General features: G+C 40.3%; 1 protein-coding gene across 1 annotated transcript; it reads right to left on the bottom strand.

The window, feature by feature from the left end:
* Window positions 1-466: 466 nt before the first annotated feature.
* LOC101287704 (filaggrin-2-like) lies at window positions 467-3,600 on the bottom strand. Its single transcript, XM_049711092.1, is given in 4 exon segments — window positions 467-2,131; window positions 2,133-2,401; window positions 2,404-2,425; window positions 3,444-3,600. Coding segments are annotated over 4 exon segments (2,094 nt in total). The 5' UTR covers window positions 3,582-3,600.
* Window positions 3,601-16,212: the final 12,612 nt, after the last annotated feature.

The following is a 16,212-nucleotide window of genomic DNA, read 5'->3' as shown; positions in this document are numbered from 1 at the left end:
ACTAGAGTGGCCGTGTCTAGTGGTATCTCCTGACTGTTCATGAGCAGTTCCCTGTCTCCCTCTAACTGTGGATCCTGACTGTCCATGTTGAGGTCCAGCCTGCCCATGAGCGGATCCTGAGTGTCTCTGAGACTTAATGCCTTTCAGTGTCGCTGGACACTGTGACTAGATCCCTGTCTTCCAACTGTATTGGACGCGGACTGTGTGGACTGTGTGGTGTCTCCTGACTGTCCGTGAGCAGTTCCCAGTCTCCCTTTACCTGTGGATCCTGACTCTCCATGTTGAGATCCAGTTTGCCCATGAACAGTTCTCTGTCTCTCTCTAACTGTGGATCCTGACTGGCCATGTTGAGATCCAACCTGCCCATGAGTGGATCCTGAGTGTCTGTGTGAGACTCCTGAATGCCTTTCAACGTCACTGAACTCACTCTGACTAATCCTTTTCTTCCACTTCTGCTGGATTCTTCTTATGCAGAATATTCACGACTAGTCTCGTTATGTGTCATGGTATCCCTTGACTCACCATGAGTAGATTCTTGTCTTCTTGTGCTAGATTCTGATTGTTCATGGGTCATTGCTGTATCTCCATGACCTATACCAGAGTGTCTACTTCTGTCTCCTGATTGTCCATGGGTTGTATTTTTATTTCTACTTGTGTTAGATCTCGATTCTCTATGGTCGTTTCCAGAATGTCCATGGGTAAATGCTGAATATCTTTCCCAGTTATCTGACTTGTCTTCACTGTCATTTGACTGGCTATGTGTTGTTTCCTGCCTTCTGGACGGTCTCCTTTCCTGACCTGATCCTGGCCTTTTCTGGCTATGTCCATGAATGCTGTCATTATCATCAGTGTGACTTCCTGGTATACTGTGACCCCTGTTTCTTTCATTATCACTCTGAGTAGTTCTTTCCTGACTGCTTCCTCTTGTTTGACTGTGGGGTGAATTTGATGTTGGTTTTCTACATATTGGACACTTTTTGCTTGAACTAGGCCCATTGCTTCCTTGTCTATTTATCCTAGATTTATTTTTGTCATAGCCAGAGGATTGACCTGGGCTAGACCCATGTTGTCCAAAGCCAGAAGACCGACTTGAACTTGACCCATGTTGGCTAAAGCCAGATGATTGACTTGAGCTAGACCCTTGTTGGCCATAGCCAGATTGCCCTGATCTAGACGCATGGTGTCCAAAGCTAGAGGACTGACCTGAGCCTGACCCGTATTGTCCAAAGCCAGAGGATTTACCTGAGCCAGATCCATGTTGTCCAAAGCCAGGAGACTGACCTGAGCTGGATCTATGTTGACCACATTTAGAAAATTCATTTGAACCAGGCCCTTTTTGGTGAGAATTTGAAGAGTATCCACGGGAACCAGATCCATGTTGAGCATAAATAGAAGACTGACGTACTCCAGACTCATATTGTCCACAACAAGAGGACTGACTTGAACTTGTTCCCTGTTGTCCTCCACAGTTCTGTGGCTGACCACATGCTCTAGATCCATATCCTCTCTGACTAGAAGACTGGCTACAGGAGCTAGGCTCATGTTGACCATATCCAGAGGACTGACTTACTGAGATATATCTGTGACCTTCTTTTCCACTACTTCCTGATTGATAACCTGATTGGGTATAGCTAGATTAGTTTCCTTGCCCTCCAAATCTACCTGCCTGACAAGAACTAGAAGCATTTTGTAGCCTTCCACACCCACCTGAACTGCTGGAACCACATGCGTGGCTTTCCCTTCAACCATTTCCTGAACTTTTAGAACTAGACCCAAGTTTTTGTCCTGCACTCCTTGACTAAGTAAAGTTTGATTCATGTTCACTATCATCTAATCCACGTGACAGACCACCATGACCTTTCCTTCCCCCACTCTTTGATCCAGATTCAGGTTCATATTCCTCCCCAGATTCCCTAGAGGGCCTAACATGTGACTTGTTTCTTTTTTCCTCCAGCTCTCCAGAGCTGGAACCATGTCTTTCTTTGCCACTACTCTATAAGTTACCAGAGCTGGACCCAAGGAGCCTTTTTTCAGATCCCTTTTGTCTCTCTGAGCTAGATAAACCACACTGCCTTCCCAGCCTCCTAGAGCTGGACCCACATCTATGTTTCACAGTTCCCCTCGAGCTCTCAAGAACCATAACCATGCTCCTCTCCCTCACTGCAACTTGAATATCTGTAAACTGATTTTTGTCCGGATGTATCCTCTTCTTCCTCTTCTGCTTCATTTTCTTCCTCTTGGTGTCGGCGACCATGTCTGTGCTTCTTTGACCCTGAAGCTTTGCAGTATTCTTTGCTGAGAACCTTGTTGCAAGCCATAGCCAGCTTGAATACCATCAGAAGAAACTCAGTAAAGCCCACTCTTTGGTCATGATTTCGATCTAGCATATGCATGATGACACCACTGTGTCTGGATCATCTGGGTTCTGTATACAAGCAACACATCAAAGGAGACCTGGTCAGCCTAGTCCATATTCTCAGCTAAAATATTTGGGTAGAGCTATAGAATTGTGAATGTTTGATGTTAGGTATTTTAATCCAACCAAGAAATACTTTAGGCTAAGGCAGCCTAACAGCACCTAGCAGGTGTGAAGAGGTGATAGAAAGGAATAAAAGCTATTGGGATCCTCAGCAGGATACAGTTCAAGGACCTAAGCTAGAAGACTAGGTACTCAGGTATGGCATACAGGAAGGAGCTGAATAAACCAAGTTCAGTACCTGGTGTATTTTAGTTTTACATACATTTTAAGTCTTGCATACTAATATATTCTATGTTACGATCTATAATTTTTTTTTTTTTTGCAGTACGCGGGCCTCTCACTGTTGCGGCCTCTCCCGTTGTGGAGCACAGGCTCCGGACACCCAGGCTCAGCGGCCATGGCTCAGGGGCCCAGCTGCTCCGCGGCATGTGGGATCTTCCCGGACCGGGGCATGAACCCGTGTCCCCTGCATCGGCAGGCGGACTCTCAACCACTGCGCCACCAGGGAAGCCCATGATCTATAATTTTGAAGCTAATAGTTGATGGAAGTAGATGAAAAAAATGCTTGTATTTTGTTTTCAGATTTTAGTCACCTTGGCTACTTGATTGACTCCCCTTATAGACGTTTCCCTCTCTTATACCTTTTCTTCCTCGTTTACTAGGATAATTTATAAATTGATATCTTAGCACAAATTTATTTTCTGCTATTTTAGAAGGAAAAACCTGGGGGCATGAAAAAGTCTGAAGGTCTGCATTGTGGGAGTGTACAGGAAAGTGAGGAAGAAAACATTCACCGATAAAAGTAAACACTGCCTCAACAGACTTTTGGATGTCCTCAAAAAGTACTGCTCATAGAGTTAGCTCAAAGGCCATGGGGACTGTGCACTTTTTAGCTACTCTTTAGTCATATAACAGAGAATGTACAGGACCCTAGCAGCTTTCAGTCCTGGCACATGGTCCTCACCTTCAGAACTGGACAAAACTCTTTCTCCAGGAGTTCCTTTAGTTCATCCTTGCTCAGTGTGCCACACTCCCCATCCTTCTTGGTGTATTTGTAGAAAACATCAGTGACAGTGACAACACTTCTCAAGAGGTTGGTCATCTTTTTGCAGCTTTAAGTGAACCTGAAGGAAAAGAAAGGATCCTATCATTCATTTTATTTTCTTTTAAATTCTAAACAGTTCTGATTTTAATAATAATCATCATGATTTTTCAAATATCTTTTCTCTTTTAAACCTAAAATACATCAACAAGTAAGGATAGGTCACGGATGATACAACACACTTTAACACAGTGAAAACTAATTTTGTTAACTTTGAGTTATGTTGCTAAGATCAAGTCATGGTATGTTACTGACTGAACTGGGACTAGATCTCAGATCTCCATGTCCTGGATGAATATATTCTTAACACAGTATCTCTACACTTTGTGTACTTTGGTTTTCTGGGTGTTAGCCTGGAGCTTCCAAGTCTTCTAGAACTGCCGAGATTTATTTCCCCAGTCTCTCTGGCTAGTTTCAATGGTTTTCTTGAGTCAAAAATAACAGACCTTCTAACATGAATACCTACCTCCCCTCTGGGTACCAGAAGCTAAACTGGACTGTAAAGGCATTTAACAAATTAAAAATGGGCAAAGTGGGCCAACACTATCCTGGTGCTTCAGAAGCACGAGATAGCCCTCATCAACGCTCAGGAGGTATCCTAACCTACGCCTTGACCAAACACTGTTCTCTTTCAATAATCAGGGGGAAAGAATCAGCAATGTAGGCAGTAGTTTGACTGGCGGATGATTAGATCTTGGAGCTCTGGAAATTGACACTGACCAAGGATGGGACTCTACAACAGTGCTGGTCTTTTCCCTATTTGAGCTAGACAACCCAGAAAACATGGCATGAAAAATAATTAGGAAGAGAGTATTGGAATGGCCTAGAAGAAGGCAGATTTCTACTTACATTATTCTTCTCCACAACAAAGACAGATTTATGCTAAAAATACCCTGGAATAAACTAAACTGACCAAACAAATAAGCAAATGAAAAGAAGAAAAAAGAAAGAAACAAAAATGAAGGAAGGCAGGGCTTCCCTGGTGGTGCAGTGGTTGAGAGTCCACCTGCCCATGCAGGGGACACGGGTTCGTGTCCCGGTCCGGGAAGATCCCACATGCCGTGGAGCAGCTGGGCCCGTGAGCCATGGCTGCTGAGCCTGCGCGTCCGGAGCCTGTGCTCCGCAACGGGAGAGGCCGCAACAGTGAGAGGCCCGTGTACTTCAAAAAAAAAAAAAGAAGAAGAAAGGCAGAAAGGCCAAATATATATTAACTCTGCCTTAGCTCATACCCCTGGATTTCTACCATGGGCAACAACCAACCAAATATCCATTGATATAGCTGGATGAATTTTCTCTCATCTGGTTCACCAAAGGAACAAGTAGGATAAAGCCTGATGCAGCTTGCAGGGTGACAACGGATTGAGCTAGTGGCCCTTATATAGCTAACATGTTGGTGCTGCCCTCTGTGGGATGGGCTGATTCATTTCAACAAACCTAACTCCACCTCTGTGCATGTTTACTTTCCTACCTCTTCACATTCTCATCTCTGAGATGATTGCAGAAAGGCTTTTACCGGCCCACCTACCAGTATGAGGACACGTTGCACGACACTTTTCTCAGGGTCATACACTTGTGAAAAGCAGAGATTATGTTTTAGAGGACAAATGTAGTTCCATCCCTTTAGTACCCACCAAAAGTAGCAAAGTGTAAGATACTTGGCAGGTGTACGATAGATGCTTATTTAATTGAAAATGAACCTGGGCCATTAGGATAGCCTAGTTCACGTCTTTTTGCAATAATAATAGCTATTATTTATTGAGAATTTACTACGTACTAGGTATTGTGTTGAATTCTTTTCACATATCATCTCATTTAATCTCCACAACAATTTCTATGAGGTTTGTACTGTATTCCATTTTACAGATGAAGAAACATGGTCAGAGATCATAAGAGTCCTCTCCAAGGTCACACAGCTCGAAAGTGGAGGAACTAGTGTTTGAACCTATATCTACCTTATCATAATGCCTTTTCTTTTTTCTTTTTTTTTTTTGTGATACGCGGGCCTCTCACTGTTGTGGCCTCTCCCTTTGCGTAGCACAGGCTCCGGACACGCAGGCTTAGTGGCCATGGCTCACGGGCCCAGCCGCTCCGCGGCATGTGGGATCTTCCCGAACCGGGACACGAACCCGTGTCCCTTGCATCGGCAGGCGGACTCTCAACCACTGCGCCACCAGGGAAGCCCAATACCTTTTCTTTTAACCATTATACTAGCGTACCTCTGCGTATCTAATACATACACCTATTGCACAAAAAATTATGCACTGTTTTAGGAAATACGTGAAAGAGTAATAAAAGGAGTGCTATCAGCCAGGAAGAGAAGAAACATACTCTCTGGCCCTGTGAAGGCTTTTTTCTAGGCTATAAAATTATGTCAATGGGCTATACATAAAAGTAATTTTTTCAGAAGTGTTCAGCGTGAATTTAGGGTAGGCTTTCTTCTAGCATCCTGCTATCCATTGGTAGTCTGGCGGCTTTGGGCCCAGACCCTTGGGAAAATGTCATTTATATACATAGAGTATATCAAATATAATGCCTGAGGGAATCGCCTGACATGGCAATTTTACATGCTTATATATTTATTCTTCACAATAATCCTGTGAGGTCAGTATTATTATCATTCTCATTTTACAGATAAGGAAATGAAAGCATAGAAAAATTGAATAATTTGTCCAAAATCACATCTACTAAGTGGCAGCACTAGGATAGAAACCAATACTGTCCAATGCTAAAGCCTGTCACTTAACCACGTATATACCACATATTTTGTGTTGATCAATTCCTATCTGGGTGCTCCTTCAGGGAAGCCATTAATCTTATTTACCTCACTGTCTAGACAATGCCTAGAACTTAGTTAAGACTTAGAGAGAGTGTCTGCTCAAAAAATGTTAATGGATATACCACTGATGTATCCATTGCTCTCATAGCCAGGGAATCCCAGACCAAAACAACGACACAGAATGTTATGTTGTCTCTTGGATATTATGGTCATTTTCAATTGTATGCATTTTTTGGAATTGTGCTTGTTTTTGTTGAGATGACTCTTGTGTCAGGAGGACTTCCAGACCCCCAGACTCCACACTGAGGTAGACTTTTAAAGCCATCCTTTCACTGCAACTTGATTCTAGTTTAGAACTTTGAATCTAGTTCCATAGTTTGCCTGCTCTCAGAACTCTGCCACTCACGCTTTTATTTTTTGTGCTCTGATCTCTCTTCCTCTTTTGACTTGCAGATCATACTAAATAAAAGTATAGACTTAGGAGTCAGAAATATTTGAGTTCAGATTTCAGCTGTCTTTTACTGGTTGTGTTCCTTGGGCAATTATCTAATCCTCTGAGCCTCAGTTTTCCAATTTTTATAATAACACCTACCTCACTGGTGGAGATTACTTAAGATAACATGTGAAATTGTTTAGTACCTATCTGGCATATAATAAAGCTTAGTAAACGATATAATTATTGCAAGATACTTTAAAAATATTTTATAGCATCTATCACAGTGTTTTACACCTAGGAGGCACTCAATCATGTTTGATAAAAATAAATTAGGAGCTAACAGTTGGCTTTTAAAGGCAGAAATACTACTTATCTGTCAGAAGCATTGCCCCAGAAGATGTCATGATTTTTTTTAGTAAAGATTTTATTGAGACATAATTAACATACCATAAAATTCAGCCTTTTAAAGTATATAATTCAGTGGTATTTAATATATTCACAGAGTTGTGCAACTAAGTCATGGTTAGTTAGTGTTCTTAAGTAAGTTTCCTCACTCCTCAATGCTTCTGTTTCCCCTCTGTAATAACTACAAGGTGTTATTAGTGTCAGGGAATAAGTGGGCACATGTCAGATCATTTCAGCTGCAATTCTGGAGAATAGTTATGGTCCTACCAGAGGCCTAAGCACTATTTGGAAAGAAACCAAAGTGATGGTTTCTAAGGATCAGTTTGATGACACCTGCAGAGAATTATGCCTGCCTGGGTTCTGAAAGGTTGTTTAGTCCAATGAAGCAGAGGCCTGGAGTCAGGGGCTAGGGCACAATCTCAGCTATACCATTTCTCCAGGTCTGGACCTTCTTCTTGCCCTGTTCCACTCATCTCATCATCCTCTGCTCATTCAACATCCACACTGCTCTGGGTTCTCAGGACCTACCAGACTGTTCGATTTTAGGTCCATTTGGTGAAGCTTGTGCACTATTGGCAAATGGGCTGTCTTGAGGGCGAAGCAATACCTTAGAATATTAAAAACAAATTTAATTGTATCTGTGAAAGTCCCACCTTTTGGCTTTTCCTCTGAATATCAGCTGAATTTTGTTTCCACATCTCATTCTGTTCAAGGGGGGCCTTCTCCAAGTTAAAGTAGTCCACTTTAACTGCCTGTTACGTTCAAAGGGAATTCCTTAAAGGACTTGCCTTAGGGCCTAAATGGGCCTGTGCCTATCATTAAGAACCAAACATTTTCTCTGTGCTGGGACTCTTAGGAACCCGTATTTTGGGTTCGCAGTGAACTCAACTTAGAACTGATACCTGAGAGTTGATACTGATACCTATCAAATTCCTCTTTTCCGTAAAAACAATCTAGGGAGCTGTTCTTGGCTCATGATGCAGTAGGAAGAATATTGACTTTGCAGTAAGACTGATTGGTTTTATTTTTTTATTTTTATTTTTATTTGCGGTACGCGGGCCTCTCACTGTTGTGGCCTCTCCCGTTGCGGAGCACAGGCTCCGGACGCGCAGGCTTAGCAGCCATGGCTCACGGGCCTAGCTGCTCCGCGGCATGTGGGATCTTCCCGAACCAGGGCACGAACCCATGTCCCCTGCATCAGCAGGCGGACTCTCAACTACTGCGCCACCAGGGAAGCCCAAGACAGATTGTTTTTATATTACAGCTCTAACATGTGCTACCTATAACACCTTGGGCAAGTTTCTAAATCTGAGTCTCTTTCTATACCTGTGAAATGAGGATAATGCCAGACATGTGAGAATTAGATGAGATAATATTAGGATAATGTTGACCACATGATAAGAATTTAATATATTTTTTCTTTCCATCTTATTTTCAAGTTTAATCTGATTGGTAGAGGGTTATCAATAGATTTGGGGGGTGATGGTTCTTGGAGATGGTTCTTAACTCTGTTACCTCCTGGTATACTCTCTTCCTAGGTGAAATCAGAGGCCAAATGGGTTGACTGTTGGAACCTAAACTTCAAAGGAACTTAAATTTTCTGTTATGAAAAGTTCATGGGGAAGATGGAACCTTAGCCACACCCACTGAGAATGCCCCCACCCCCAGATCCACTTGTTTTCTCACATCACTGTTGATATCGAGATTCATGAACTGGTGCAACAGAGTCTTACAAAGAGATGCCTACGGACACACGCAGGCTTTCAGTCTGTAATATGAGGCTTCAGTGACTCATTCTGTGCAGATCTAAGTGAGGTGTACAATCTGGGGCCTCCAGATGCTTGCTGAAATCTACTCAGGGCCACTTCTGAAGGCTGAGTCTCAGAAACTCAAATGGTTTTTACAGTCACAATATCTATCACCTGTAATGACAATATGAAGAAGAGGCTGCTCCCTGATGGATTTGGAAACTTACTGGCTAGATAAACCTGAACCGAAGAGGAAGGGACTTGGATTAGCCTTGGAAATCTAGGATTCACTAGATGATCTAGAATTTGTATTTTGACAATTTGCAAGGTACGATTATTAAGTAAAGCAGGAGATTTTTTCTGTAAAACAGCCTAGAACCTGTACAATAAAAGTAATTTCCCTGAAAGGCTGTATACATATGTGCTCAAAATGTTAACAGGAGCTCTTCCTTCAAAGCATTCAGAGCCTTACATCCTTTTAAATATCATTTGGTAGATGAAAATATTAGCAGTTTAAGCATGAATTGGATTTTTGGAATCATTTATAAGCATTTGGAACCAAGTTTGGTAACAAAGAGAATAACTCATAAGGTTTTTAAAAAAGGGGGAGTCCATTGTTACATATGAATTTAAAGTAACCAAACTAATTTCTTCAGTCCAGTGGCTCTCAGCAATTCATGTGACTTCGGCAAGCATTTTTTCAGGACTTGCTATGCTCCCATGACCCTTTTCTTTGTGTGAATCTGCTTCCAATGGTGAGGCAGTCCAAGATTGTGTGAAATAGTATGATGAAGCTAGATCAGGATTGAAGCTTGGCCTGGGGTTTTGGCATCAGGAAAACTGTTAAAGATTTATGTATGCATCACACACACACACACACACATTCCCACACACAGTTAATATACATTACTGAAGAGCTATAATATGCAAAGCCCAGTGCTAAGGGTGGTGTCTTCAGTCAGGTTATATTGGTTTGGGATTATTTTTGAGCCTGGAATTTTCTACCACTTCCTTTCAACAATCTTGACACACTCCTATTTGAAAGGGTATTGAGGATTTGCCATTGGACTTTCTCAGATTACATTGTACGTGCATGCATGTGCACACATTTACACAAATATATAGATGTATATGTACATTTTTCCATCCCCAGATCATTAAATTTTGACAAGGGACAGTACAAAATAAGGCTGATTTTTCATGCCTTATGGATGAGGAGAAAATTAACAAAAAATATCTTGGGCTGCCTGGGATGACACCTTTGTTTTCTTTTTAAATTTTTTAATTTTCTTTAATTTTTAAAAATTTATTTTGTATTTTTTTTACATCTTTATTGGAGTATAATTGGTTTACAATGGTGTGTTAGTTTCTGCTTTATAACAAAGTGAATCAGTTATACATATACATATGTTCCCATATCTCTTCCCTCTTGCATCTCCCTCCCTCCCACCCTCCCTAACCCACCCCTCTAGGTGGTCACAAAGCACCGAGTTGATCTCCCTGTGCTATGCGGCTTCTTCCCACTAGCTATCTACTTTACGTTTGGTAGTGTATATATGTCCATGCCTCTCTCTCGCTTTGTCACAGCTCCCCCTCCCCCTCCCCATATCCTCAAGTCCATTCTCTAGTAGGTCTGTGTCTTTATTCCTGTCTTACCCCTAGGTTCTTCATGACAATTTTTTAATTGAAGTGTAGTTGATTTTTAGTGTTGTGTTCATTTCTGCTGTACAGCAAAGTGGCTCAGTTATACATATATATATTCTTTTTCATATTCTTTTCCATTATGGTTTATCACAGGATATTGAATATAGTTCCCTGTGGTATACAGTAGGACCTTGTTGTTTACCCATCCTATATATAATAGTTTGCATCTACTAATGGGGTGACATCTTTGACTAGGACTAGGGCAAAATAAATCCAGGACCTCTATGAGTTACAGCTATCAGGCTTAAATTTTGTTAATTTTGGAGTAGTTTTATTTATTTATTTAACATCTTTATTGGAGTATAACTGCTTTACAATGGTGTGTTAGTTTCTGCTTTATAACAAAATGAATCAGTTATACTATACATATGTTCCCATATCTCTTCCCTCTTGCGTCTCCCTCCCATCCTCCCTATCCCACCCCTCTAGGTGGTCACAAAGCACCGAGCTGATCTCCCTGTGCTGTGCAGCTGCTTCCCACTAGCTATCTATTTTACATTTGGTAGTGTATATATGTCTATGCCACTCTCTCACTTCGTCCCAACTTACCCTTCCCCCTCCCTGTGTCCTCAAGTCCATTCTCTGCATCTTTATTCCTGTCCTGCCCCAGGTTCTTCAGAAGCTTTTTTTTTTTTTAGATTCCATATATGTGTTAGCATACAGTATTTATTTTTCTCTTTCTGACTTACTTCACTCTGTATGACAGTCTCTAGGTCCATCCACCTCACTACACATAACTCAATTTCATTTCTTTTTATGGCTGAGTAATATTCCATTATATATATGTGCCACATCTTTATCTATTCATCTGTCGATGGACACTTAGGTTGCTTCCATGTCCTGGCAATTGTAAATAGAGCTGCAATGAACATTTTGGTGCATGACTCTTTCTGAATTATGGTTTTCTCAGGGTATATGCCCAGTAGTGGGATTGCTGGGTCATATGGTAGTTCTATTTGTAGTTTTTTAAGGAACATCCATACTGTTCTGCATAGTGGCTGTATCAATTTACATTCCCACCAACAGTGCAGGAGGGTTCCCTTTTCTCCACACCCTCTCCAGCATTTATTATTTGTAGACTTTTTGAACCCATCTGGTTTTGATTAGGAAAAGGGAGCCAATATGAGTATTATAGGAATAAGAAATTTAGCATAGGAATTCAAGGTGATGTGAATGTGGGAGGAGCTGACAGAGTGAAGGCCTCCAGAGGACTGGAGAAAAAGTCACCTTGGGGAAGTTCTAAAGACTATCACGTCTGGCCACATTTTCCTCCTTGGGATAAGGGCTTCCTCTTTGCTCCCACCTTCCAAACTTCACACAAGTCTCTTTCATTGGCAAACTGTAATTTTGAAATATATTGGAAGGGGTTCTGGGAAATGTAGTTCTCTGACTTGGAAAGGCATGGTGGTGGTGATGGTGTGAAGTTTGTAGCAGACAGTGTGGCAAACCTGGGATACAATCTCCAAGGATGCAAGTCTCCAGTGATGAAGAGAAATCCACCAACTGCTTTCACCTACATCCTCTGCTTTTGACCTTCCTCCTTATACTACACTTGCTGCTCAGAATTCTTATTTTGGACCAGTTTTACCATCTACACCCTCCCACTGTCTACATACAGAAGAAATCACTCAACTCCAGATTTATCCCTACGTATATTTTCCACCCCCGTTAGCTTTACCACTTTCACTGAGCTAAAGTCAAACACTAAAACCTCATTGTCTACTTTTAGAGAAAATAATGATCATTTCTTAATTTCTGTTACACCTGTAAAAATTTACCTCCTTCTGCACTCACTTTCTCTTACAGTGGGAAAAGGGTCCCAACTCTGGTCCACAGCTAATCCTTGATCTTAATCCTTGATCTTAATCCTTGATGTCCTGGATCCCATCATCTCCCATATTCTCATGGAACTTCCTTCCTCCATCTGTCAATCTGGCTCTTTCTTTTCAATATTTCTGTACATTTCCCTTTTCTCCTTAGCATAATAACATGGTCAGGTTTCTACCATCTTAAAATAACTTCTTCCTTGATCTCACTCCATTTCTTCATTTTTCTGCAGAGTGAAGCTTCTTGAAAGAATAATCTCCCCTTGACCCTTCTTCCTCTCCTCTTAATTTTACTACATCCATTTTGGTATGACTTTGTCTCCCTTTCTGCCACCCTCCACTGTAATATAAAATCAAAGTCACCTTAACTACTAAATTCAATGACCATTTTCAGTTCTGACATTTTCTTGGTCTCTCATTTGACAACACCATCCTTGATACTGTCTCCTCTCTTGGCTTCTGTAATAGACCATTACCCTCTAATTCTCTTATTATTCTTTCACACTTCATTGTGATAGTGTCTTCTTTCCCACATGCACACTTTAAAGATTGTATTCCCGTGTTTCATCTGAAGTCATCTTTTCTTTATCTGTACACGTTTGATGACTTATTCATATCCATGTCTTTGACTTTAACCCAATTTGATTATCTTCCTTTGTGATTCAATGATTTTTTTGTAGTGATATACATCGATTCTTTTCTCTTTATCCTTTTTTGTAACTGCTATAGATTTTTTTCTTTCTGTGTGTACCATGAAGCTTGCATAACACTTCTTATTGTTATAACAGTCCATTTTGAGCTGATAACAACTTAAATTCAATCACATACAAAAAAACTACACTTTTATCCCCTCCTTCCCACACACCATGTTATTCATTTACTTTTTTGATTTGAATTTCATTTTATTTTTTTATACAGCAGTTTCTTATTAGTTATCTGTTTTATACATATTAGTGTATATATGTCAATCCCAATCTCCCAATTCATCCCACCACCACCACCACTCCTACCCGCCTCTTTCCCCCCTTGGTGTCCACATATTTGTTCTCTACATCTGTGTCTCTATTTCTGCTTTGCAAACTAGTTCATCTGTACCATTTTTCTAGATTCCACATATATGCGTTAATATACGATATTTGTTTTTCTCTTTCTGACTTACTTCACTCTGTATGACAATCTCTAGGTCCATCCACGTCTCTACAAATGACCCAGTTTCGTTCCTTTTTATGGCTGAGTAATATTCCACTGTATGTATGTACCACATCTTCTATATCCATTCGTCTGTTGATGGGCATTTAGGTTGCTTCCACGACCTGGCTATTGTAGATAGTGCTGCAATGAACATTGGGGTGCATGTGCCTTTTTGACTTATGGTTTTCTCAGGGTATATGCCCAGTAGTGGGATTGCTGGGTCATATGGTAATTCTATTTTTCATTTTTTAAGGAACCTCCATACTGTTCTCCATAATGACTGTATCAGTTTACATTCCCACCAACGCAAGAGGGTTCCCTTTTCTCCACACCCTCTCCAGCATTTGTTGTTTGTAGATTTTCTGATGATGCCCATTCTAACTGGTGTGAGGTGATACCTCATTGTAGTTTTAATTTACATTTCCCTAATAATTAGTGATGCTGAGCAGCTTTTCATGTGCCTCTTGGCCATCTGTACGTCTTCTTTGGAGAAATGTCTATTTAGGTCTTCTGCCCATTTTTTGTTTGGGTTGTTTATTTCTCTAATATTGAGCTGCATGAGCTGTTTATATATTTTGGAGGTTAATCCTTTGTCCATTGATTCATTTGCAAATATTTTCTCCCATTCTGAGGGTTGTCTTTTTGTCTTGTTTATAGTTTCCTTTGCTGTGCAAAAGCTTTTAAGTTTCATTAGGCCCCATTTGTTTATTTTTGTTTTTATTTCCATTACTGTAGGAGGTGGGTCAAAAAAGATTTTGCTGTGATTTATATCGAAGAATATTCTTCCTATGTTTTCCTCTAAGAGTTTGATAGTGTCTGGTCTTACATTTAGGTCTTTAATCCATTTTGAGTTTATTTTTGTGTATGGTGATAGGGAGTGTTCTAATTTCATTCTTTTGCATGTAGTTGTCCAATTTTCCCAGCACCACTTATTGAAGAGACTGTCTTTTCTCCAGTGTATATCCTTGCCTCCTTTGTCATAGATTAGTTGACCATAGGTGTGTGGGTTTATCTCTGGGCTTTCTATCCTGTTCCATTAATCTATATTTCTGTTTTTCTGCCAGTACCATATTGTCTTCATTATTGTAGCTTTGTAGCATAGTCTGAAATCAAGGAGTCTGATTCCTCCAGCTCTGTTTCTTTCCCTCCAGATTACTTTGGCTATTCGGGGTCTTTTGTGTCTCCATACAGATTTTAAGATTTTTTTGTTCTAGTTCTGTAAAACATGCCATTGGTAATTTGATAGGGATTGCATTGAATCTGTAGATTGCTTTGGGTAGTATAGTCATTTTCACAATATTGATTCTGCCAATCAAAGAACATGGTATATCTTTCCATCTGCTTGTGTCATCTTTGATTTCTTTCATCAGTGTCTTATAGTTTTCTGAGTACAGGTCTTTTACCTCCTTATTTAGGTTTATTCCTACGTATTTTATTCTTTTTGGTGCAATGGTGAATGGAATTGTTTCCTTAATTTCTCTTTCTGATCTTTTGTTGTTAGTGTATAGGACTGCAAGAGATTTCTGTGCATTAATTTTGTATCCTTCAACTTTACCAAATTCATTGATTAGCTCTAGTAGTTTTCTGGTGAAATCTTTAGGATTATCTAAGTATAGTATCATGTCATATGCAAACAGTGACAGTTCTACTTCTTCTTTTCCAGTTTGGATTCCTTTTATTTCTTTTTCTTCTCTGATTGCTGTTGCCAGGACTTCCAAAGCTATGTTGAATAATAGTGGTGAGAGTGGACATCCTTGTCTTGTTCCTGATCTTAGAGGAAATGCTTTCAGTTTTTCACCATTGAGAATGATGTTTGCTGTGGGTTTGTCATATATGGCCTTTGTTATGTTGAGGTGGGTTCCCTCTCTGCCCACTTTGATACCTTTTTATCATAAACGGGTGTTGAATTTTGTCAAAAGCTTTTTCTGCATCTATTGAGATGATCATATGATTTTTATTCTTCAATTTGTTAACATGGTGTATCACATTGATTGATTTGCATATATTGAAGAGTCCTTGCATCCCTGGGGTAAATCCCACTTGATCATGGTGTATGATCCTTTTAATGTGTTGTTGGATTCTGTTTGCTACTATTTTGTTGAGGATTTTTGCATCTATATTCATCAGTGGTATTGGTCTGTAATTTCCTTTTTTTGTAGTATCTTTGTCTGGTTTTGGTATCAGGGTGATGGTGGCCTCATAGAATGAGTTTGTGAGTGTTCCTTCCTCTGCAATTTTTTGAAAGAGTTTGAGAAGGATGGGTGTTAGCTCTTCTCTAAATGTTTGATAGATTTCACCTGTGAAGCCACCTGGTCCTGGACTTTGTTTGTTGGGAACTTTTTTTTTTTAAACTCAACTTTTATTTTTATTTATTTTTTAACATCTTTATTGGAGTATAATTGCTTTACAATGGTGTGTTAGTTTCTGCTTTATAACAACGTGAATCAGTTATACATACATATACATATGTTCCCATATCTCTTCCCTCTTGCATCTTTCTCCCTCCCACCCTCCGTATCCCACCCATCTATGTGGTCACAAAGCC

Source organism: Orcinus orca, chromosome 1 (genome assembly GCF_937001465.1).
Source record: "Orcinus orca chromosome 1, mOrcOrc1.1, whole genome shotgun sequence".
In the NCBI taxonomy this organism is placed as follows: Eukaryota; Metazoa; Chordata; class Mammalia; order Artiodactyla; family Delphinidae; genus Orcinus; species Orcinus orca.
Note: the sequence above shows the minus strand (reverse complement) of the source record. Positions and strands in the feature narration are given on the sequence as shown.